Source organism: Aethalodelphis obliquidens, unplaced genomic scaffold (genome assembly GCF_003676395.1).
Source record: "Aethalodelphis obliquidens isolate GAN/ISIS:26980383/991018 unplaced genomic scaffold, ASM367639v1 scaffold23, whole genome shotgun sequence".
NCBI classification, from domain to species: Eukaryota; Metazoa; Chordata; class Mammalia; order Artiodactyla; family Delphinidae; genus Aethalodelphis; species Aethalodelphis obliquidens.
This window is the reverse complement of record NW_020837967.1, coordinates 6,457,879-6,482,891: the sequence shown is the minus strand read 5'-3', so window position 1 is coordinate 6,482,891 and position 25,013 is coordinate 6,457,879. Positions and strand designations below refer to the sequence as shown.

At 45.3% G+C, this 25,013-nt stretch overlaps 1 protein-coding gene across 11 annotated transcripts in view; it reads right to left on the bottom strand.

Annotated features, from left to right (window-relative positions):
- CELF2 (CUGBP Elav-like family member 2) overlaps positions 1-25,013 on the bottom strand; it is a 304,739-nt gene that overhangs the window by 97,898 nt on the left and 181,828 nt on the right. For 7 of the 11 annotated variants that reach the window (XM_027121595.1, XM_027121594.1, XM_027121598.1 and 4 more), the window contains one exon: positions 18,814-18,896. The exons of the other annotated variants lie outside the window; for them this stretch is intronic. In XM_027121595.1, the coding sequence (XP_026977396.1) occupies positions 18,814-18,896 (83 nt within the window). The remainder of the gene's footprint in view (positions 1-18,813; positions 18,897-25,013) is intronic. 11 annotated transcript variants of the gene reach the window in all.

The window sequence follows — 25,013 nt, the reverse complement described above, 5'->3', positions numbered from 1 at the left end:
TGCCTGGGCCCACAGGGCCTGCAGACTCCTAATACCCGGTTCGGAATCTTAGCCAAACTGTTTTAGCCAATCTTAGCCAAGCTGTTTCCTCCCCCGATCTCTCCACCCCCTTCCCAGGACTCAACTCAGTTCCTGACAATTCCTGGTACTGCTTCCTAGGATTATCTCTGCTCAATTCCAGCCACACCCCTGCCTCATCCCCATAGGAAATATCCTTTGGACAGTGAAAACTGCCCACATTGCACTTGGGTTTCGGTCATTCACTGGAAACATTGGTGCTGGGCTGAACTTGGTGCTGAAGAAGCATCATCTCAGGGATGGGAGCAGCCTCCGGGTCTGCGTTTCCAGACCCCTCATGGAAGCAATACCCTGGCTAAACTGGCTTACTTTTCTGCCTCTTGGAATTCTCACTTTAGATCTGTCTCCACCAAATTTCTTTTTCACTCCGGCTCACTCAGATTCCTGCAGTGGTCTCCATGCACTATGGTCCTTGTCTCCCAGACCATCATACACACCGCTGCCTTATTTAATCTGACGAAAAAGCAGGTGTAATCGTGTCTCTGTCCTGTTCAAAAACTTTCAATTATCTGCCAAATTAAATTCCAGCTCCTTGGCCTGTCTTTCAAGGAACTCCATGCTTTGCCCCCAAGTTACCTTTTCAGGCTTACTTCTCATCATTGCTCTACATATTTCCCTTCTCTTCCAGTCAAACTGGAGAACTCCCTCTTCCCGGTACTTCTGCCATAGGCTCACCCACAAAAAGGCATCATGACCCTTCCCCTGCATCTACACAGAGTATTTTCCTTGACAATATAACCGCTTTATATCTGTTACACAGAAACACCGATATGTCAAGTTATTAGGTTGATCATGTGAAACTGCCGTTTTTGTAGACTGACAATGGTTGAATGGTGACAGTTTCATACAGCGCAACCTCCTATATTGCATAGCAAGGAACTGTATTATCTTCATTTCAGATGTCTCATAAGAAGCCCTACACATTCAGTTTATGTGGGCTACCTCCTTTGTCAGGCCTGGAGAGCTTTCCAGTAATTCATCTGCAATATTTACCAACTGTATGAGTTCAACTAAACATCAACTTGATGATGTAAAATAACACTACCCTCTAAACCAACCGTGGAGTTGATGGGCAGTTCGTGTGCAACCCAAGACACCGTTTATCTACTCTTAGTAGCTTGTTAAGATCAGCGATGCTTTATCCAGTAATCTCCAGTTTCCTTTCAACTCTAAGGCAAACCAAAACCACCACCACAACGCCCCTCTAACAAGCAAATCTTTAAAACCTCTGGTTCAAAATTAACTCGGAATATTTAAGCCAACTGTATTTTATCTTGAACCTTCTGACAGGGTAGAGGCGTTTCATCCAATCAACAGAAAAGCACCACTGAACTCTGTATTCTAACGCTGCCGCTGCAGCTTAGTCTCCGAGTTCTGAGTTGTCTGAGTTGCTGTACCAGCCACGTTTATTAATTAGTGTCTAACATTTCCATCTCCTGCAAGTTGCAACCTCTCATAAAAAATGCATGATTTGGTTGGCTTAGGAATGACAACTTCATTTACAACAGACAAATACCATACCTCACTCAGCAGCCTCTTCCCATTTATTTATTTAACTACCTCCATGGCCTTTGGGATTTGTACTAAGTGAAGGAAAGGAGATAACTAGTGTAATTTTCCTTTCTTAATGATGTTTAAGCAAAAATGATTAAATCTCTCTCTCTTTTTTTAAACAAACCAGAACTGGCTAAAAAAAAATTCCCTACTAAAAATAGATGGCAAGTTTGAAAAAAAACGCCTTAAGGGCTATTTCATATTACCCATGTTTAAAATGCAAATCCATTAAACCTCCGAGCAAGACATTTGCTATTGTTTTCAGCAGCTATATTTATTCATCTCATCTTCTGCGGTGGTAACTAAACTTTGGTTGATATTTTGCCAAATGAAGATCTATCCTCCAGCGCTGCTAATTCTTTATGAGTTTGAGCTTAATATCACTGTCTCGTTTTGATTTCCATCTTCTATTCTAATGTGCGAGGCCATTTACCAACTTTGGAAGTTACTTGTTGGCAGAGCTTAGGGAAATTATGACAGTTCGATTGTTCTATAAATACCTTATCCTGAAGCTCAGTCTCTAGAGATCAAATTCAAGGCTTGGGCCTTTCAATATACGGCATGTGACCAAAGTTTAAATGGCAAAGGTAAACTTAGAAAGGGGATCCATGAGACAAGAATATGGGAGAAATTTATCCTAAGAGAATAAAATAAGAACCCTTCACTGACACTCGATCTGAAATGGCAAATCTACTTTGATGGTTTCTTACTTCTCCGGACGTGCTGTACTGAATGAGGGTCTGGGAAACCCAGGCTGCTTTCTGTTTGTTTTCGAGTGGAAAGAACACCTCAGAATCATAAGGTCTGGGTTTGAACCTTGGCTTTGCCAATGCTAAGTACCTACAGTCAAACCACTTGGCCTCTTTAAGCCCCAGGGAACTCATATTCGAAGCAAGGATCATATCAGAAAACTCACTGCGTGGTTGAGTCCATGTCTCACCCTGTGCTTCTAGTTTGCAGGGCAGGGGTCTACGTGACCCAGAGGATTGCGACAGACAACCAAAGAGCTGAGACTACATACCCCTGTCCTACTTGCACCCCCCTAGTCTTTAAAGAACTCTTGAGATTGTTTGACATTGTGAGTGTCTACGAATAAAAGCTACCTCCTTGGGAATTCATTTATCCAACAAACATTTGTGGAGCTGGCGCCCATGGCACGAGGCATCACAGCGGCCTCTGAGAACATTCCTTCTCCAGGAATCTGGAGCTGTGTGTGTAGGAGAGACTGATACGGAAGCTGTCAGGGGAACAGAATACAGCAGGTGGGAGGGTGAATTTCAGCACAGACCACAGTGGATCACAAGGCAGGAGTATTTACTTCTACCTTCCGGGAAGCCTGAGACTGTGTTCTTACAGTGGGAAAAGTGTGTAAACAGAAGCCCAAGACAGAGGAAGGGACACGGTTCGGAGTTCCCATCTCACCCTCAAGACTCAGCAGTTATGTGTGTCCATTTTTTTACTGCCAGAAGACACAACACAACGATGTTCACACACTCCCAGAGCGGCTGAGGGAAACCTGTAGCCCCCAGCGTCCTGAAGGTAATTCCACCCATCCGCTCGCCTTCAGGAAAGCACTTGGAAGACTAACGAGTGTAGTTCTTAGAGGGATAACTTCAAAAATTCCCCTAAGCTCTTCTGTGCTTTTATTAGCTGTGATGACAACGGATAAGGCCCAGTTGATGAAGAGAGCAAAATTCCAGAGCTGCTTCTCAGGTAGAACACAGATTTCCTCACTAATTAGAAATGGGGTCCAGGAAAGGGGAGGGACAGGAAGGAGAGAACTTGAGAATGATTTCAGCTACTTGTCTTGGTTGGACCGCCCATCCATGCAGGTGACACACGAAGAGGGCCTGGCTTGTAGAGGGGAGAGGATTTCAGTTTTGGAATTTCCTGTGGGTCAGTTGGATGGGACTTTCCAATTACAGACTTTGAATGTCCAGGTTTGGGGCCAGGCAGAAAAGTCTTATGTCAAAGTCAAGATTTGGGATCCAGTAGCCTACAGGAGGTAGAGGAAAGCCATGAGAACGTGTGACAGTGGGAGAAAACGACCCTAGGGTGTGGTGATGTCTAAGGCGTAGTCCCTTGCTTGCCATCTTTAGGAAGAACGTATGCTTTCATAAGTGTGTTGTTAATAATTTCTCTTCATTGTGTGATGAGGAACTGGGAAGGCACGCGGCTTGAGATGCCTTTCCATTCTCGTTTACACGCAGCTCTGCTCCGATCCAGCTTCTTCAATGTTCCAAGCTTTAGGCCAGATGCAGCCTCTCCTTTCAGAAATCAGTATTGGGCCTAGCCAGCTGGTGTATTTTTTTTCTTTCATTATTTAGAATTTTGTTAAAGTCGCAGCTCAATTTCCTCGTTCCCAGTAAAGCTTTTAAAAGTTACCTAACTGGAAATACTGAAGTATCTGCATTTCCATAAAACTCAAAGAGCCTATCATGTTTAGAGGAGAGAGTCAAGATAAAATGCTGGCGAGTGCGCCCCAAGAATCCAAACTGTAACATCTGTCCCACCAAACGCTGCCAAAGAGACTGAAGGTCACCGTTCATACGAGACCTTGGGATGCTATTCTGGGAGCCGGGCACCTGGCACAGTCGCCTTTGAAAGACCTGCGTCCTACTGGAGCCCTGACTTGTATGCAGTGTGTTCTCTGTTTTCCTTTTCCCATCCGTGACTGTGAGTGGCTTTCACCTGTGATGCAAATGATGAAGAATACAAGGGTGTGTCCTTAAAATCAACACAGAGAACTTCTCCTTGACCTACCTCATGGGGGCACCTCTCAGGAGGTGTGACCAGATTGTCTCAAGGATTGAAACCTCCTCAGCATTGTTTTCCTCTCCTTCCCAAAGGGTAAGAGAAGTTCACAGTTAGTCAACTGGGTTACTGGCTTCTTTCCAAGACCAAGGGTGAGGGGGCTCAACTCATGGGACTCAGGGAGCAGTGAGCACCGGTGAGAAAACAGTAAGGGTTATGAACCTCCATACTGCCTAACGAAGAAGCAGAAGCTGGGTTTTTTTTTTTTTTTAGCTCAAATCTATTAATCCAGCTCTAATCAGACTGAAATATCAAGTTGGGTAGAGGAAGGTGAGCACGAAAGAGCATGTATCAACTGTATACAAACCCAGCTGATGGGAGTTCTTCTTCAAGAGCTAGTCAGTTGCCTGTGCTAAACACAAACAGCACAAGGTGTGTGTGGCAGGCCCAGAGGAAGCCTGGTGGTTTTCCTCTCCCATCGCATGTTCTCCTTCTGGGTCGCCTTTTCTGTTCGGGTCTAATACACCGTCAGCTGGTGTTGCGCCAAACTCTTCTTCCTCTGGGCACCTCCCGCCCTGTCCCACCTGCTTCCCTTCCTGCCTGGCTCCTCTCTCCACTCTCGACTGCTTCTTTGGCCAACTTCGGGAAAGGCTGGCCATGGGTTTCATTTTATGTAGCCACAAGCGACCCTGTGCGTACAGACTGCTACCTAGGATGTTTGAGGATTAGGAATAAGCCCAAATGTGAAAGATGTCTCCAGATTTGTAAGAAGTATGGATGGAAAACAAGAACTCACTCAAGAGGAAATCTCACAATGACTCTGTAGGGCAGATGACCTTCCTTTTAAGCCTCCCAAACTGTAGAAACGTACAGGTACACCAAGGTACACACAGCACCTCTTATTAGAAGACAGTCTACTCTACCCTAGCGTTTGGGCGGTGGTTACACTTTATCTCTCAGGCTTATCAAGAGAAACAGCAGAGCAAGCACTCTGCTTTCCTGGGAAGGCATTTCAAGTCCACGAATGATGAAGCAGCAGGGATTCTACGAGACTATGGTTCCTGTGAGGTGGGGCCGGGCTGCTGCGTATTACAGATTAACTCTTTGTGGCAGAAATCGCTCTTCTTGCTTCAGAATAGAACTAGGCTTAAGACAGCACCCACTCCGCTCGTCCCCTTCCAGTCTGGGATGCATGAATTCTGTGTAAGTCTCATTCATGGGAGATTTTCCGGCAGGTCTTCAAGTGTTGATGGGATAGAAAAATACAGGTGCCTGGAAACATGGATGCTGGAGGACAAAGGATCCCCTCCTCTGGCCAGTGACCTCTCGATCTCCTTCTTCACCTGTCCTGGACAGTCACGTCATCCTGAGGCACCCAGGACTCAGATGAGCAAACAGATCAATTCAGCACAGACCAGAGGAGTGTGTGCACACACATCCAGAGCATCTTAAAGGGAACTGCGATAGATTCCCAGAGCAGCACGGGTGAGGCTTGCTCCTACCAGTGAGTAAGCATCAAACTTTACATACTATGCAAATGCATCATCCGGGAATCTAGTTTAGACGCAGTTCTGGGGCGGGGCTAGAGCGCATTTCTGACACGTTCCCAGATGATGGCCATGCCACTGGGTGATGGACCACACTTTGAGTAGCAAGGCTATGCTGTACTTGTGGGAGGATAACCAGCCCGTAAGGGTGATCCCAGGCATCCGGATGGACAGTGGAAGGAGGAAACAGTTAATCGCCACCACCCGTCCCTGGGGGCTGAAGATGATTCATTCTCCCAGCTTCGGTTCTCAAATCTGCCCGTCGCTGGGAGAACTTTAAAAACACTGATGCTGGGCTCCCCGCTTCGAGAGATTCTTACTCAATTTGCCTGAGGTGTGGCCTGGGCATGCGTAGTTTCAAAAGCTCCCCGGGAGGATGTGCTGTGCAGCCAGGGTTACAAATCACTGCCCCAGCTGTAGATGCAAATGGACTTAAAGGTTAAGGACTTTCCTTTTTCTTCTTCCATTCTTTATAAATTCATCTCATTCATCTATCATTTTAGGTAAATGGCCAGGAAGAATATTATCTAATCTGTCTGGGTCTTTCTCAGAGAATGGAAAGGAGAAAAGGAATTGCCTGTTCAGTCACCTCACGTCACAGACTGTAATCCACGGACAGACTGGTAATCTGGGTTCTGAATTTCTGACTCTTTAAAATGTTTTTAGCATCATCTTGGAGAAGAGTTCTGGGGACACGAGGTGCTGAAAAGAACAACGGGGGCAGAGCTGGGAGACATGAGTTGTCCCACGTCCACCGCCAAGCGTCTGTGTGACCTTCCTAACCTCTCTGGGCTTCAGTTTCCTCGACCATAAAGTGAGGGGGTTGGACGGTGTTGTTTCTAAAAACACTTATGATCAGATCTGGTCTATTTTCCTCCACATGCCCTGTGTTGCTCTGCTGACCCAGAGAACAACAGTCAAATAAACAGAAACCGACTGAAATTCGCCATGGATTTCCTAGGTTTGTGGCTCTTACTTTTATTTTCCTTACTAATGATGGTTTTTGTCAATGACCTCCAGGGGTTTTATGTGGCAACTCTGACTCAGGAGAGATTTAAGTAACTTGGTGATCGAGATTCTCTGCTAAATGACTCAACAGTATCTGTGAGATATTTTTAGGGGCTGTGATTATAGTTAATGCCTCCATGAGCAGAAGAAATGTAAGCTAGAACTCACCGAAATCTGGGCTAACATTCCTCTTCCTCTTTAAATGATAGCTTATACATATTAGTTAACCATAAACCAGATATTAGCAATGGATGAAGATGACAAGGAGAAGCTCACCTGAGATTAGCTGCGAGCTGTCTTTCCCACCTAACCTGCTCTAGCTCAGGTGGAAGAGGGAAATTATTAGCCATAAGAGATATTCACTGATTTGTCACAGAGATTTTCTCGAATAGCCACAGCTACTGAAACTTCCTTGGGTTGAGAGTGACGGACTTCGAGTTGAAAAGGCAACCAGAGTGAGAAAACAAAACTCACTAATTATTTACCTAGTATTGTATAATTAGCATGTATCATTAACATGATATCATTAACATATCATTAACATGAGCTCAGCCATATATAAAAGCCCTTGGCACTGTGCCCAAGACGGAGTGGTCAATAAATGTTCACTATTACTATGCTTTTTATTAATTGAACGTTGATTATTTGGTTAAAATTATCTAAATTCTGAAAGCCAATGAAAAATATCAGGCACATAGACAAAAGGTTTACTCAACCAAAATTTGCTAGAAACCTACTCCTCCTGGGGTTCTAACAACTACGGGTCTGACTTTACACCTAAGATGTAGGACATAGGCAAGGACACCAATGAATTTTCTCTTTCCTAATCCACACAACTTGTTGACCGTTCATCAAATGTACCCTGGACCCCATACGCCGCTTAATGTGAAACATCTGGCACAGTTTCCTGGCATGTATTTAAATATCAACATATGCTCTTCTGAAGAAATGACGATACCGTCTATGTATGGGCAAGTGCATAACACGTGGAATTGGACAGCCTGAAACATACCCCATGGACCTTCCAGGGATGGAGGTGAGTTTCCAGGGAACCTGTTCTCTTTGCTCTTACATGGTCCTTCCTGTCCCTGATGGAGGACAGTAACGTAGAAATATCGGTGGCCTAGAGAGCATAGAACTCCTGGTCTCAGAACACCACGTGTCCAGGGTCACACGCTCCCATGACCACGACAGCAGCAGAGGTGACAGAAGTCTAAGCCTGTACAGTCATCCACTTAGCCACACTCTTACCAACACAGAAATCACAGCGTGATGACTGGACAGAATTAACCACATCAACTGCCCTAATATCTTCAACGATCCTTCAGCCTTTGATCCTAACTTGCCTCTTGACAAAGGATGAGCACAGAGCAGATGACTGGATGGGGACAGAGAGAGAAGGACATCTGAGCCCCCCAGACCCATGGCAAAGCACCCGCTGACCTAGTCTCCCTGCCCTCAACTTGCCGTGGCCAAGAAGACAGCAGTGATTGTTCGGTGAGGCTGCTCAGGGAGGATGTACAACCCCATCCGCGGCATTTGCTGCATATTTAAGTGCCCTTGTGTGTGTGCGGGGGAGTCTGGTCCCTCGTTTTCAGAAGCAGAGGATTCAGATGCCTGGACGGTTTTGCAGACTTCACCCTCCACCCCAGACCCTGGCTCCTCATGCATAAAGTAAGAGGGTAAGTCTGATTACTCCATAAAGGCCCCCAGGTCTCCTCGGGGCCGCAGGCTGGGGGGAGGGAGGCTGGGCTGGAACCCCTCCGAGTTGCTTCCCACGGCTACAGCCTGCTGCCTCATGCTTTGGGCGGCACGTAATAGGGTTTATGCTTAATCTTCGGAGATGAGCCCAGGCCCCCACCTTCTCTCCCCGCTTGGACGTGGAGCCCGGAGATGGGGGAGGGCGGAGAGGCCAGCTGGATGGAGACAGGACATTAGAATGCAGATTACGGATTGGGACCAAGAGCCTGGGGATGCAGATAAAGAAGAGAACCCTAATAACCTGAATGTTAATGAGCTGATGTTGGTAAAGCTACACTCCTCTGAAGAAAAGTGTTGCATTTATAATCATTTTGCAAAGTGGTTGCTCTTACCATAACGACTGCCTCTGATCTGCGGCTCCCACTTAGAGGGCCTGGTGCCAGTCACCTGGTACCCGGGTTACCAGCAAACCCTGCCTCGCCTGCCCACTGTTTCAGGGGACCTTGGAGCCCCAACTCGCGGCAACAGGACCGACTTGCAGATGGGGCGCCCGGCCGGCTGCTGGGGAGGGAAAGCCCGGGCCCAGGCACTCTGGCCCTTAGGTGAGATCGCCGTGCGGCACGGCTAGCAGGAGAGCTGAGGCTTCAGATCTGTCTCCAGGACGGTTGCACGGGGAGCCACGGTGGTCATCCGGAGCTTATCAGTGAAGCCATGGACGGGAACACACTTCCCGCTGGAGGTCCCCTGAAACGGGGCTTAGGACCTGTACGCCTCTGCCCCGACCAGAGGGGGGCAAAGTCTACAGGTGCCAGAGATGTTGGTCTGAATCTGACCGTCAGCTCCCGGTTACCAGCTGTACAACCCTGGACAAGTCACTCCCTTTCTCTGAGTTTCAGCTTCCTCACCAGCAAAGGGGCTGGATGACACACGCCTCGTGGAGCGGCGGTGACAATGCAAAGTATACATCCCGAGAGCCTCCATCGGGGGCCTGAGACCTGGGCCGCTGACAAAGAGTCGTTACCTTGTGCTGATTTTCCCTGTTACGCTGTGTTGGCCCCTTGAGTCGCGCACCCTGCTCCCTCCGAGGCGCGGAGCATCAGGCCAAAGTCCCCTGTCAGGAGGCCGAGCTTTTGGGGAGGCTGACCGACCGTGACCTCTAATTCTAGTTTTGTCGCTGCTGTGCCAGGGGAGGGCAGAGGAGTTAATTTAATCTTCTGGAGCCTCTGTGTCCTCCATATAACAAGGTGAATGCTATCGATACATCACCCAAAATGCTTTTAGGAGGGAAAACAAATAAACAACAGAAAGCCATCTACAAACACAGGCTCATTTATCCATGTGGACGGGCGACAGTGGCCAAACAGATAAAGGAAATCCACCGGCAACCCTGGAGCCTCGTTAGGCTGAACTCCCTTGTGAAACCAAGGCCGGAAGCAAGGAATCAGACCGACCTGATAGCATTCACTGCCTCCCCTTTCCTTTGTCTGTTCCCTGGCAGAAGAATCACGACTGCTGAGCTCCCTGCTGGTTCTCAACCAGAGGGCAGAGGGAAGCAGACGTGCCGAGAATCTCAAAGTGCAGCGTCACACCTTGGACGGTCCAGATGTGTCCGTACCAAGTCCTCTACAGTCACTAAGCCGCACCTGAAGCGAGTCAAGTCAGAGACATCTATCTACCTCCCGCCTATCTATTTACTTACCTATCCATCTAGATAGGTTTTCTTCAATTCAATAGGCCACCAATGTAGCCAATGGATAGAAGGCCAAGAACACTTTCTCAAAACTGGAAAGGACTCTAAGAATCATTCCAGTCCAACCACTTCCTTTCTTTGAATGAAGAAAGGACGGACTCTTGAGTGTTCTAAAGTGCTGGTGGAGGAAGGGGTGGCAGCGCGAATATGCGTTCTGAGTACTGATGGGAGGTATCCACGGCCAGGAGCGATAAAGAGGACAAAACAGAACAGCGGTCACGGTGCCCCTTTCTGCAGCCTCCCACAGGTGCTGACTCTTCATCCTTTCATCTCGGTGACTTGTGGGTAGTGAGAGCAGGAATGATAGGGTCCTGAAATACTGCTTTACTATCAGAAGAACTTTAATAGCTTATGTCTGAATCCTAATGATGCTTCCTGAGCACCTATGTACTGTGACGGTCCATGGCTACAACAAGCAGAGGACACATGGAGCTTCTGTCCCTGCCCCCCTCCCTCCCAGTGGCTGGTCTGCTTCCCTTGCGCCCAAACAGACCGGATCCGGCCCAGCAGTGGAGCTCCAAGGCTCCCTCTTATGCCGGCCTCCCTGGCTCCAGCTCAGCCACTCTCTCTTTCTTGGTGGCTGGGGAAGGACCTTGGGGCTCCTGGCCGAACTCTCTCCACACCTCCCCACGTCATACACTTTTTGGTGGCCCAGAGTTGGAGGCTCTGAACTGGCCAGCCCACTTCCACTGGACAGTCTCCTGAGCTGGGCTCAGCTCACACGTGAAAGAGTCAAGCTCTGTCTGCACGCTAGTCATACTTTGGGTGATGCATTCTCACGGAGACTGCATACTCTAAAGACAGAATTTGGACCCTTTTCCAACTTTATTTTTTTAAAAATTCCCCCTTTCATCTGACTGTCATAATCCTTTCCTCTGTGATTCCATCCAGACCTTTAGTCAAATTCATAGCTTTTCCCCACATTCTTCTCTTGAATGAAATCTTATCAACCTGGTGGGAAATGAGATCTGTGTAAGTGAACCAAATATTCCCAACCGAATCTTGACATACCACAGAGGGATGGTAAACTCTGAACTCTAACTATGACTTAATTTTGCCGTTGTGCCATCCATCCCCTCGTGCCTTCACTTGTGACTGTGAGAGACCAACATTCCTTAAGCCATGACACAGGTGACAATGCGCATCTGGCCAGGCGCCCGTGCTAGGTCACACGCGGGCTGGCTCTGATAAGCCCTCAGAACCGTCCTATTTATTAGGTTGGTATTTGAGACTATGTTGCTTGCAAAACAAAACTGGAAGGCCTTCCACTGAGTTCTGTTACCAGAAAGGGGTGCAGCTGCTCCTAGTTTAACCCTGGGCTGCCCGCCTCAGCCATTTTCAACTCACCACCACTAAGGACCCCGCATGAGTCTTCTCCCTTAGGCTTCCTTGTCTTGAGAGGGCCATATTTTTAAAGTAACTGGTTTTTCATTGTATACCTAAAACTGGTTTTTCATTGTATACCTTTTATATCAAAGCCATACATCAGTAAGTGCCAATCAAAGTTACTGAACTGTCTGCCAGTCCAAAGCAGAGGTGCCCACTATTCGGGTGGCATCGTAAAACTTTACGGTGGGTGAAATGGACAGTTTCCAACTGCCTTTTTAAAAAAAAAAATTTATTGGAGTAAAGTTGATTTACAGTGTTGTGTTAGTTTCTGCGGTACAGCAAAGTGAATCAGTTATATATATACATATACCCACTCTTTGTAAAATTATTTTCCCATACAGGTCATTACAGAGTACTGATTAGAGTTTCCTGTGCTCTACAGTAGGTCCTTATTAGTGATCTATTTTATATATGCCAACGGCCTCTTATGAAGTACTAAAATATACTTTTTCAGATGCCCTGGGATTGGCCAGCAGACTGGGAAGCACCAGGCCACGGATTTCTTCCTCCCTCCAACTTTCTCAGGTCTAAACCAACGAGCTGACCAGCAATCCTGCCACACCTGGCCGAGACCTATTTGGGGCCGGTTCTACACCCTAAGCCCTTCTTCACACTGGCCTGGCTCCGCAGGTGGGTAGGGGCTTCTGCGCCCACCCCTCCCAGGAGCTCCTCCACAGCCGCACGGTGGCGCTCTCCACCACAGGCCTTTAAAAAGTCATCTTAACAGCAAAGTAAGTTTATGTTTGTTTAGCTTGTATTTCTGCAGGACTGAGTATTAGGGTAAAAGAACACAGGCACAGCAGGGAAATAGCTGCTTCGGGGCAGTCCTATGAGGCCAAATATTTCAGCCGTGGCCAAATTCTGCAAAGGTAAATCTGGAGAATGTACACCCAAATCAAGGTGTCCTGATTCCTTCCCCAGCAAATACACTTTATCTGTTGGGCTGCTACCCAAGAAGACTTCATGCCTACAGAAACTGTCAAGTGGAAACAACGTCTTACAAGCCCATTTTTTTCAGGGGCTCAGAAAGCTTTACATACATTATCTCATTCAGCACCTACTCGTCTCTTAAGGTGGAAAGACAGGGATTACCACCATTAAATGACAGTTGTCAGGTGTCCTCACACATGCGCCATGAATCAGCCATGATCCTGAATCGAAGCAAAAACCAACCAACCTGCCAACGTGAAGAATATATAGTTCATGAAGTCAAAGGTCAGAAAGGTGACTACACTGCAATGAAGAGTATGTGTGCAGGCCAAACACAAAATGAGATTTTCTGCTATGTCTTCCTGTATTTATTTGACTGAATTGATATCCACATGTGGATGTGTGTGAATGTTTACCTATCCTGTAGGTATACAGAGATATACATAATATATAGATCTCTATACGTGAAACAAACGATCATTATATACACATGGAATCACAAATCTACATGTATCTTACATTTTGGAGCGTTCGGGCAAAATGATCATTTTTGGAATAAAACTTGACTCCTCTACAAGTATTTTATTCAACTAACTCCCTCAGGCATTAAATAACCAAGAGTTATTTATTAAACATCAAACATCCATAAGCACACTGCTGGCTTTGTTTTTTGAAGATTTAGTTATAAATATCATGGTAGCTACTGTAGTCCCCAGCACGTAGGATGGTGCCTGGCAAAGCACAAAAATGCAATAAATATTTGCTGAATGAAGGTATGAATATCTGTATGTCCTACACGGCACGTGAGTTTGAGGACTCAAATCTGTTCGGAACGATGTTTTGACTTTTATTTTTCCTAACAATCTTTAAAAATTTTTTAATGATTTAAAAAAAAAATTTTCGTTTGATTAAAAAAAATTGAAGTATAGTTGATTTACAATGTTAAGGGAGGGAAGGACTGGGAGTTTGGGATTAGCAGAGGTAAACTATTATATATAGGATGGATAAACAACAAGGTCCTACTGTATAGCACAGGGAACTATATTCAATATCCTATGATAAACCATAATGGAAAAGAATATAAAAAGAAGAATGTCGGGCTTCCCTGGTGGCGCAGTGGTTGAGAGTCCACCTGCCGATGCAGGGGACGAGGGTTCGTGCCCCGGTCCGGGAAGATCCCACATGCCGCAGAGCGGCTGGGCTCGTGAGCCATGGCCGCTGAGCCTGCGCGTCCAGAGCCTGTGCTCTGCAACGGGAAAGGCCACAACAGTGAGAGGCCCGCGTACCGCAAAAAAAAAAAAAAAAAAAAAAAAATGAAGAATGTCTATATGGGTATAACTGAGTCACTCTGTTGTACAGTAGAGATGGGCACAACACTGTAAATCAACCAACAATTTTAAATAAAAGGAGCCTGAGGAAAAACACTTCTTTTTGATTCAAATGGGATGGTTCGGGGGAAATTTCCATGACATGAAGAGATGGGGTTTGAGAGATTTTTATGACAGAAATAATAATGATGATGATAATGATAAAATAATCATCATGGCTCTGAGAACAAAGGCATTAAATACATATTAATAATCAGAAGAGGTGGTTCAGAGTAAGTGAGTACCTCAAAAAGCATTACAATGGGCAAACTGAATTTGGTCCCGGTGAGAGCCTTTGCTGTTCTGCTGAAAGAAATTAAGCCCTAGCATTCCTCTCTTAGAGGACACAGGGGAACCATTCCATGGAGAGTTGTGTTAAAGGCTGCCGGGGAGGACTGCCGACCCACACAGGGCCAGCCAGGAAGGGGGTCATTCACGTCATGTGGGTGAACACACGTGGCCCAAGAGGCCATTTTATTTACAGCTTCTTCCTGCTGGATCAGGCCCATTTGTCTTTATCTCTCAAGTCTCTGTGTCGTTCCCATCTGCCACTGCTAACACGGAGCGCTCTAAACAAATGTGCTCTTAGGGCTGTAACTCCTTAATATAAAGTGCATTTAATAAAACTGGTAGTGACTCTAAAAAGAAAGGAGGAAGGCAGACTCGGAGAAAATGGCTGGAAGAAATTTGCAGTTAATATTTTACAAGACATTTGGATTCTGATTCTTCCTTGCTGTTAAAATTTAAGAGCTTTTTCAAACCTGTATTCCTCTCTGTTACTACATCCTTAATTAAATTAATTTATACGGTGAATGCTCTAACGATACTGCTGGAGACTTTCAATCAAAAAGCCTTATTGCTAGAGACAATGTGTGTGAAGACCTTGAAAAAAAGAATGGCATAAGGCCTAGTGCTGTCACTGGCACAGGGCTATTTGGCCCTGACATCTGATTACTGAAGAGATCGTGGTAGTTTTCCCGTGCCTCCGCTGAGGTCGTTATTTTATTTTTTAATTAAGCTAAATTAGGTCAGTGAGAACAAAATGAATCTTGCAAGTTGCCTTCACAAGGGTTTTCTCTCTCGGAAACACAGTGGCAGACGATGATGTTTCTACTGAATAATTCTACCAGTGAGGTGGTGCCTGCCTGAAACCCTAAACAAAGGAAGCTATCTCTTAGCCTGATTGGCTATGTCGTCAAAGGACGGGCAATCAAGATTTGTCCAAGAACGCAAATGGCTCAGCTGTGGAGCAAGTCTACCCAGTTGGTAGCAAGGCCAATGGTTCATCAGGCTCTGCTTTCTGTGCAGACACGGTCACAGACTCACTAGGGATCTCAAGGGCGCGCGTGTGACCGTATAGCTTTGCCGCCTGGCACACGGCAGGCACCGATTATCATGAGTGATTTGTTAACCTAATGAAGCGTCAGTAATAAATTAGGCGCCGTGCCTAAGGTTTGATCTGTTGCATATGTGTCAAACCACTATCTGTAGAGCAGAGCATGATCAAACCAGGGGAAGGACCTCGCTACCCTCCAAAGCTCATTTCTTGCTCCCTGCGTTGAGCTCCTGAATTTTCTCCCTTAATTTCTAATAGTGTATTTCTAGGATCTATGTTGAGCACTTCAGAGGATGTAAGACCCAGCGTCTTTCTCAGTCACGTGGTAAGAGACAGGCTTGAGAAATGTGTCCTTAATGCCTTTGCACTGCTAAGTAAGGCCCAGATGCTTTGCCCTATACCTCACCACAGAAAGGGTCTCTATAATCCATACATGACATGGGAGGAAGGGTGCCTTTATACAAAAATCTGAGAGCAGAAACATCCAACTGCATAAATGAACATCCCATCAGGTGTTCTTCCTCTCCCATACTAACCAAGTTCTTTGTTTCTCTCAAGAACGATAGTCTCTCAACCTTCACGAAGTTTGGTTGCGGGATGAAAAGTTCCATTATGACAAAACATATCAACTGCAAAAGAAAATTAAATAGGGAAAAAAACCTCCAACCAAACACCCAGCACTATTTGATCTTGTTTTAAACAGAAAGTTGTGGACACTTTAGAAAGAAAGGCAGCAAGTGCATTTTTAATGGATTTTATCCACAGGAGAAATGATTACAACCAGAAAAGCTTTAAAGTGTCAGCTGGTGATGCATTTTTCTTTATCCCTTTTATTTTTATTCAGAAAGAAATTGAAGGCATATGGCAAAGTGCATCATTAATTTCTTATTAATTTCATAATATGAAGGCAACCAGTTAAAATAGTAGTGTTACAACTTTAAATTACCGAACTCACTTGGTATTTAATGAGAGATTTAGCACAGCAGGGATTCTGTTAAATTAAGTTGTTCCTTCACATCACAGTGGGAAAACAGGTGTATATTGGTTTAGAATTATGGAAATGTTGACTAATTCCAAGACTTGTAATCAAACAGAAAGGCACCCTGTAATATTTTTTTCCCCAAGAATATGCATTAATCTTTTATCTGGTCCCTTTTCTTCCTGCCCACCAAAGCTCCCAGCTGATAGGAAACCACTTTCATGTTCTTCCTGGAGCTGTTAAGGGTGATGCTGATCAGATAAAGCAATACATAAATGCAAGATGTGGAACTCTGTTCCCATGCGCCTAATTTGAAATGGCAGATGTAGCAATACTGTGCGCACTGCGAAGGCTAGGAGCTTACAAATCAGACCTGACTTCTCAAAATTTTCATTTAACCCACCTCAAGTAATTGGGCATAGGAAATTGAACTGGATAAAAAGAAAGCTGAAAACAATCCACAAACCATCTTTTCCAACCCCAGATTTCTTGTCCTTAATAATGGGTTTCCAAAATCACCAGCCCTGACTTCTGCATGCAGAATTTTTAAGGCGAAAAAGAGACATGGGCAACATTTTTTTTTTTTTTAATACAGAAGATGCTATTTGTTTGCCGAGAAAAGGGTCAGAGTAAGATGTCCCAAACGGGAGCAAACTCATCAGTCATTTGTAGGTTTTTCAACACGGCCCATTCATCAGATTACTTCTGGGTTTCTAGCGAGCATCTTCACGTATGAAAATTGCATGTTAAGAGCTATGTCCCTCTCCTAGTGGAGGTGATGAACTCAAATTAACCAAGCTCTGCATTAATTTAAAAATAGGATGTGATGTGCCTCTATACACCCTAAATACTAAGTAACAATTTATCATCAAGTAATATTTGTAAACATACCTAGAAGGGATTTTGTGCACTAATTACTGTAAAGTATTTCTTTCTAAAAGAAGGAATACCAAGTGGGTTTTGGGGTGGATTTGGAGCCTGGGAAATAAAAAAAAATTTTTTCTACCATTGCCAGTAAATATTTAACTTGGTTGCTTCGTTCAATAATGTAACCTAACGCTGCAACCTCCTAGAATTTACGTTGGAAAAGTTCCATTTATACAGAGAATGAAGCTGAAATGATACTTAAAAAATCATTAGGCAAAGCACTTAGACCCAGTAAAATCTCCGTTACTAAAAATCACCTTAGAAGTTTCAGGGAGAAGTAGTTAAATTGAATTGGGAGGGAGAATTCTGGTATCACACTTGCTTTTCCGAACCACTGTCTCTCTGATTTGCTCGCACAAAAAGGGGAAAACCAAAGTGGTGTGATTTGAGACCAAGGTTCATAACTTATTACTTTTTGGTTATTACGAAGCTAATGTTTTGAAAACCTTCTACTGACTGCCTTGTCACTAAAACATTATACAATTTTCAATTGCGCTAAGGTGGTGAATTAAACAAATGCTATCTTTTCTGGGGGTGACAGGGTATCAAATGACTTGTGTACATAGGTTAGCACGACAGATGAATGATAAAAAGTTAGAATTATACGCTGAAAACATTAGGGACATCAAGTTATCTTTCTTTTACTATTATCAAACCAGGTTTCAATAAAATCATTAACATAGCACTGATTACCAGAGGTTCTTCACTATCACCTACACAAATCATTACGCTATTAAACTAACTCATCCCTGACATTTGAGTCAACAGGGAAGATATCCCGACAGCACAGAGAAATTTATACCAGCATACACTAGATAAAACTGTCCCAGCCCCCCAGAAATCATGTATTCTGATGAAGTAGCTATAGCCCACATCAGTTCATTTCTAGTGAATGGTACCAAGCATCCAAAAGTACTGGGAAGGAAATGGAAAAAAATTGTAAGCTTTGTATTTTCTGTTCTCTATCGACATGAAGCCGCAAATCGGGCATTAAAACATTGACTTTGTTAACCACCATTGACTGTTTAGAAACCATTAGGAGGTTGAATATTACGGCTGTGCAGGGTACATTTTTGTCCTTTCAAAAGAAAAATCTAAGGACTAAATTTGAAAAGAGGATCCTGGTGAGTAAAAGCTTTTCCTTTTCCATTTGCTCCTCTCGTGCGTGTGTGTGTGTGGAGTTTCCCCCCGTTTTGAAATTGCAGCCCACCCAGTCCTCTTTTCAGCCACTGCGAGCCAGTGGGGTCACTCTGATTTTCTAACCAGGGGACATACGCTCTGAGAGGTCTTTCTGTCAGCGGTAATGCCAGCGTTTCTTGAGGGGCTGGCCAGCTGCTCTGGCTGCTGCAGGGGGGACGGGAGGTGGGGTCAGCACACCCTCCTCAAAAGCCCAAAGTCATTTTTGGCACTAAGAGCCCATCACTAGAACCTTCAGTTGAAAGGACCATTTTCAAGCAATAAAGTGATTTTGGTACAAAAGTAAACCGACTCACCCCAGGTAAAGTTTTAATATTGTGCAGTGCATTCTGGGCCTCAAGTGCAGCTTTTCTTGTATAAAATGTTACGAAACAACAACCTACAGAGAGAAATGAAAAGGTTTTAGAAATTTCTGTGAATGCTTTGCTTCGATATAATGGAGACTGGGGCGAACGAGTCATCTACTTAAAAGGATGCACAATTTAAAAATAAAGTGCACGGGAACAGTAATAACAGCTCAAGCGTTTACACAGCGCCTTTCATCCTAAATCATATTTATTAGCTTCTCCCCACTTTGGGGAGTCAATTCCGAACTGTGCACCAGCTACGGGGAATCCAGCTGCTCAGGAACGAGGGCGGGAGGTGGCGGGTGGGTTGATGGTGGGACTGGCGGTGCACCCACGGCACCCAGCGAAGTGCTTAATCACAAGCACAAGGGCAAAAACTTACATCGACTATCATTTTCTTAAAGAATATCTCTAGAACGTCACCCTTTGAAAACACTTTCTCAACTCCGAGGTTTAGACAGCTGGATGATAAGCTCCCCAGGAGCTGGGATTGTGCTTTATTCTTTTTAACTTCCACCACAGTACATAATGCAAAATTCCATACATGAAACACGCAGTGTTTGTTCGCTGAAATGAAAGACTCTATTTTAACCAGTTGAGAAAGTACGCTATGATGCAGTGGGCATATGCTGAAACACGTTTGCAGACTCTGTCCCGTATACTAAATACGGCTGTGGTATGTCAACTGGTAACCTCTTGACTCCTCGTTTCTCAGAGCTGATGGGAGTCCAGGCTGAAGGCCCCTCCAAGAGAGACCGGCATGTACCCTCTTCCCACCCAACTCCCTCCACCAAAGAAAATGGTCTTGAAAACTGTTTACATTCCTTCTGCATTCTAAAGGATGGCTGACCCCTTCTTCAACCTGTATCTAAATACACTGGTTAACATACGTGGTTAGACCAGAGGAAGATACCGGTTAATTATCTATTAATTAGCGTATAGTTTCTTAGCACAATCAGGCTTAGAAAAAAGGGGAAAAAACTTTGGAAATTAAAAAAAAATAAAAAAAGATGCTGCCTCTGACCTGGGCTGCTTTGGATGAGTTGGGTTGAAAAAAAAAAGCAGAGAGATGCAGTCACCCAGATTGTACATATTTCACCCTGGTCCTTATCCTAATGCTTGGAGAGGTGGAGAGAGCCTTGAGAGGTCCTCAAACGCCAAGTACAGCAAGTGGCATGAGAGAAATTCACAGCACTAAGGCGTCAACATTGGCTCTATTCAGGGGAATGACGTAAGTGAGGCCAAGAACAGAAGAAACGTGGCACAGCTGGAGAGCAGGAAGTTGGCACCACAAACCGTCAAAGGTTCAAAATCATACACGGGCATCTACTTTTGAAAACGAAACTCATTCAAAGGAAGAAAATAAAGTACAATACCATCCATACAACATTCCAAAATGCATACGCTTCCTCCTTATTTGGAAAAAGGAAACTTGGACCCTTGTTGTCAAATACTCAGTTTCACTGGTGTCTACTGAGATTAAATATGTAAGACCTCCACGTCCTGGACAAAGGAGAGTATGATCATAGCTCCTCGGCATTTAAAAAACTCCATGCCTCCAAGGATCAGAAACTCTTAAAGTCTATCATTTGCATGATGGAGGGATACGAAAATTATGAAGTGTCTTTAAGGAATCACAGATAGACAGAGTGTTCCTTTTTATGTGAGCTTCCCACTTCAGCTATTTGAGTTCTTTGACCAGAGTTCATTTGGCCATACTGCCAGGTGGTAGATTTTTTTCCTGAACTGATCAAACTAATGTGTGATTTCCAGCTTCAATGGCATAACCTAGGCCCAGAAAAGCTATAGGAATTGCTTCAAATCAAGGAATGATTTTAAACAGCAGAGTCAAGTCCCAGCTTCCAGTATCCATCGTAATCACTTTAAGAGGAAGAAAAATTATATTCCCCTAGGCTTGATACAGAAAGAACAGGGAAAGAAAACCATTACGCAAAAGAATATTTAAAAAGAGAATGTCTAACTGAATCACTGCTGTACAGCAGAAATTAATACAACATTGTAAATCAACTCTACTTCAGTAAACTTAAAAAGAAAAGAAGAGAAACAGGGAAAGACATCATCTCTGTCTTCCAAAAGCTTCTAACAACCAGACTTTGAGTAAGTTCTCCTTTCTCTCTCCTGGGCTTATGGGGTTGGCTTCTGGGTAAGAAAGCAATGAGGACGCTCTGAACTTCCACTTCAATATTGAAGCTACAAAATCTGATGCTTTCAAGCAGGTAGATTTTGAAGGTGTGATACTTAAAAAAATAGAAGATTTCGGATGCAGTAGAAGTCACAAGGCAGTTTGCATGCCTGGAAAGAAGGCAATTAAGGAAGAATGATCTCAGCAGAAGGAAAACAAATGCCAGTCTGGCCACGCTCAGAGCTAAGAAGGAAAAGTTGAGGTCGGCCTAAAAGAACAGTGTAATGACAAGGGGAACGGAAACTGTGAATGACACATGATAAGATAAAAGCAACGAAGAATAAAGATGATGTAAACTGAAGGAATCTTGTTGTTGGGCCACTGTGGACCCAACACATAGCGGTCTCAGGAATAAAGAATCCCTTCCTGCCTTAAACACCCAAACAAAATCCCTACCACTTCCCACGGCCTGAAATTCCACTGGGAAGGTGCAGTTCATTTGCTATTTAAGTATTAAAATGCTACCCTTGAGGAAGGTAATAGGTAACTGTTCCTAGCTATTTACACCTTGAATTTGGCAACTTCAAGTGTTTCCCTCTTGAACAAGGTTCCTAGTGAACAGAAGGTGGTTTCTGTGCTTGTTTTGTTTTGCTTTGAGAAAGGGCAAGTTTGAAGCTGATGTCTGAGCAGCGTGGGATGGGGGTGAAGAGGAGCAAGAATGCAGCGAGGAGTCTTAATGGACAGAAGGGAGATGGAAAGATATTCCAAATCTCCAACTCTTTCCAATTTCATCCAGGGTCCACTCTGCCTATGTAACCGATGAGGTGAAATCAGGGATTTGTCACTACAGATCCTCTTTGAACTGTGCATAGCTTTGAACTCTTTTACTCTAGTCCCATCTAAACAAAGACCTTGGAAGAACATGTCCCTCGAAGCTCCAGTTCTAGTTGTAATACACAGAAGAGCATTCTGGACACCACTGGTGATACGCCTAAGCCCTCACTGCTCACCGACCCCCAACCCAAAAGCTCAGCTCCATGCTTGGCGAGCGAACTTGGGACCTTTGAAGGAGGTATCCCACCTCCAGGTGGGCAGAGACCCAAGGCTCAGTGAGTAGAGCTCGGGCTGAATTTCGGCCCCGACTTGTAGCCTCAGCTGGGCACCCTCATGCAATGAACCACTCGCACCAACATGGGGGATCTAGGGGAATCTCACCCCAAGACTTCTTTTGGTTTCACACATTCGGTTCCTGAATGACTCAGTGGAAACTACCTTACTTCCTCTAGACCTGAGTTACTTTAGCTGCATCACCCCTAAAGCAGTGAATAAAAACCAGGTCTGGGGACTTCCCTGGTGGCGCACTGGTTAAGAATCCGCCTGCCAATGCAGGGGACACGGGTTGGAGCCCTGGTCCAGGAAGATCCCACATGCCGTGGAGCAACTAAGCCCATGTGCCACAACTACTGAGCCTGCTCTCTAGAGCCCACAAGCCACAACTACTGAGCCCTCGTGCCACAACTACTGAAGCCCGCGTGCCTAGAGCCCGTGCTCTGCAACAAGAGAAGCCACCACAATAAGAAGCACACGCACTGCAATGAAGAGTAGCCCCCGCTCCTACTTGCCTCAACTAGAGAAAGCCTGTGTGCAGCAACAAAGACGCAATGCAGCCAAAAATAAATAAATAAAATAAATTTATTTAAAAAAACACACACAAAAAACCCCCCAGGTCTGCCTACCACTCCCTCCCCCTGAAAAAAAAAAAAAAACCTACATGGATATATAACCAAAGGGTTTCATTCAGAATAAATTTTTTTTTTAAACAGTCAAAATTATTCCTGGGCTTCCCTGGTGGCACAGTGGTTGAGAGTCCACCTGCCGATGCAGGGGACACGGGTTCATGCCCCGGTCTGGGAAGATCCCACATGCCGCGGAGCATCTGGGCCCATGAGCCATGGCCGCTGGGCCTGTGCATCTGGAGCCTGTGTTCCGCAACGGGAGAGGCCACAACAGTGAGAGGCCCGCGTACCACCAAAAAAAAAAAAAAAAAAATTCCTTCCCTTTCTTGGCTAAAAATGTCTTGCACTTCATTCAGCATGCATACTAATTGACTTAATAAAAGTAATGTTTCATTAAGTTATCAGAAAATCTGCGGTAGAAATACTCCCAATTTCAACATTCATCTTAGAGTCAGCCATTTGTGTTTTTCCCCCGATGGGACATGAGTCTGGACACTTCCAGAGTAAGAATGTGTTTCACAGACCCTTGCTTCTATGAGTACTCTCCCAGCTAAACAACCACAGGCTTTTTTAGTAGTCAATCACTTGATATACTCACTTAAAATCTTAGACCTCACACCAGAGGGCCCACATCACAAAGGGGATGGGAACCAGGCAGGAGTGAAAAAAAATAAAAATAAAAAATAAATAAAATAAAATCTTAGACTCATTGACTTGCAGAGATCATTTCAACACAGGAAGGGAGAAATATCACTAACGTTTGCCCTGAGATGGTGCTCATCATGGCAAAAGGCCAGGGAGCGACTCTGGATCCTAGAAAACCCGTGGAGGTGCAACAGGAATTTTCTTTCCTGCCTACCCTAACTGGATGGACAGCTGTTAAGGGAACCACCTGGCTTTTAGATTTCCCTGCACCAGCTGTAACTCAGGTCTGAAATTTACCAGATTCGTTTTGCAGGTCAGCTGCAACACCAGATGGCCCAGCAGTCTGATTCGGGGGACAGACCTCCCTCCTCCAACCAGGCTCTGCTTCCAACATCATGGTAAGGTGGGTGGTTAAACGCCGACAACAGCCCCGGGCACTCTTCAATGGTCAGCGGCTGCGCCGTGCACCCGAGGTGACCACCCCTCCGGTGTCAGCATCGCTCCCAGAATCCGCTTTCCCTGCTGCCTGTGGAGTGCAGAGCAAGGCCTGACGCACGTCACAGACGGGAAGCCACCTGCCGGGGGACTCCGGGGATGCGCAGAGCCGAATGCTTCAGCCAGGCTCAGCCCTCCTGCTTTCTGCTCTGTGCGGCTCCACATTTTTCTGCGCTACCCGTCTGACGGAGTCTCATAAGCACTCGCACCTTATAATTCTTGCCACCTTTATCCCCTGGCTCTGGAGTTTCTGCCAACGGCAGCAGCCAGCTTAGGAAAGATAAACATGATGGCCCACGCCCAGGTGACTTCGTGGCATCTCACTTTCCAAGAGTTTCAACAATTCACTGTGTTAATAAGAGCTCTGGATTTCAGAGCCAAAAATAAAAAAATCCATGTGTTGCATGTCTATTTATCAGGCCCATCCCCTTACTCCCCACCACGGCTCTCTAAATTCACAGGCAGAACAGGTTAGGGGGTAGAACTAGAGAGGTGATTCCAGAACCAAGTATCAGTGTTTCGGGCCCATACGGAGCCTAACATGCCCACTAGTGATGACTCCTGTACTGAACCCCAAGAGATGCTGCAGGGGGTATCACGTGAAAGCCACGGGCCATTACCATCTCCCTGTGAATTCATTTTGCGGCTGACCCCTGGGAAGGCCACTTAAGACAGATCTGTTTGGATGGGAAAGAAGGTCTAGGGAGAAAGGTCCTGGGGTGCGGAGTGCCCACTGTGAAGGCCACCGGTGTGAGGCCTCACTATGGGCATCTCTGGATGGTCAGGAGGCACCCAGGGGACGCTGGGCCCCAAGGGAACGAGTCAGGGGGCCTGGCAGCTTTTGACGGCCCCGATTCCCACAAGCTGGCAAGTTCAGCAATCTGGTTGCCCATGTTCAGCTTGTAAAGCAATGTGTCATCAGGATCATAATCATGTGATATGATTAGACCATCTTGTACCGTAAGTTGAGAATGGTAATTCTCAGAGACGCCAAGAGCTACCTACTCCAAACAGGGTAGTTGGTGTCTGACTGTATTTCCTCACAAATATGTTCTGCGGCCATAAAAAGTTCCCTCAGGTATTCACACACACACACACACACACACACACACACACACACACACACACAC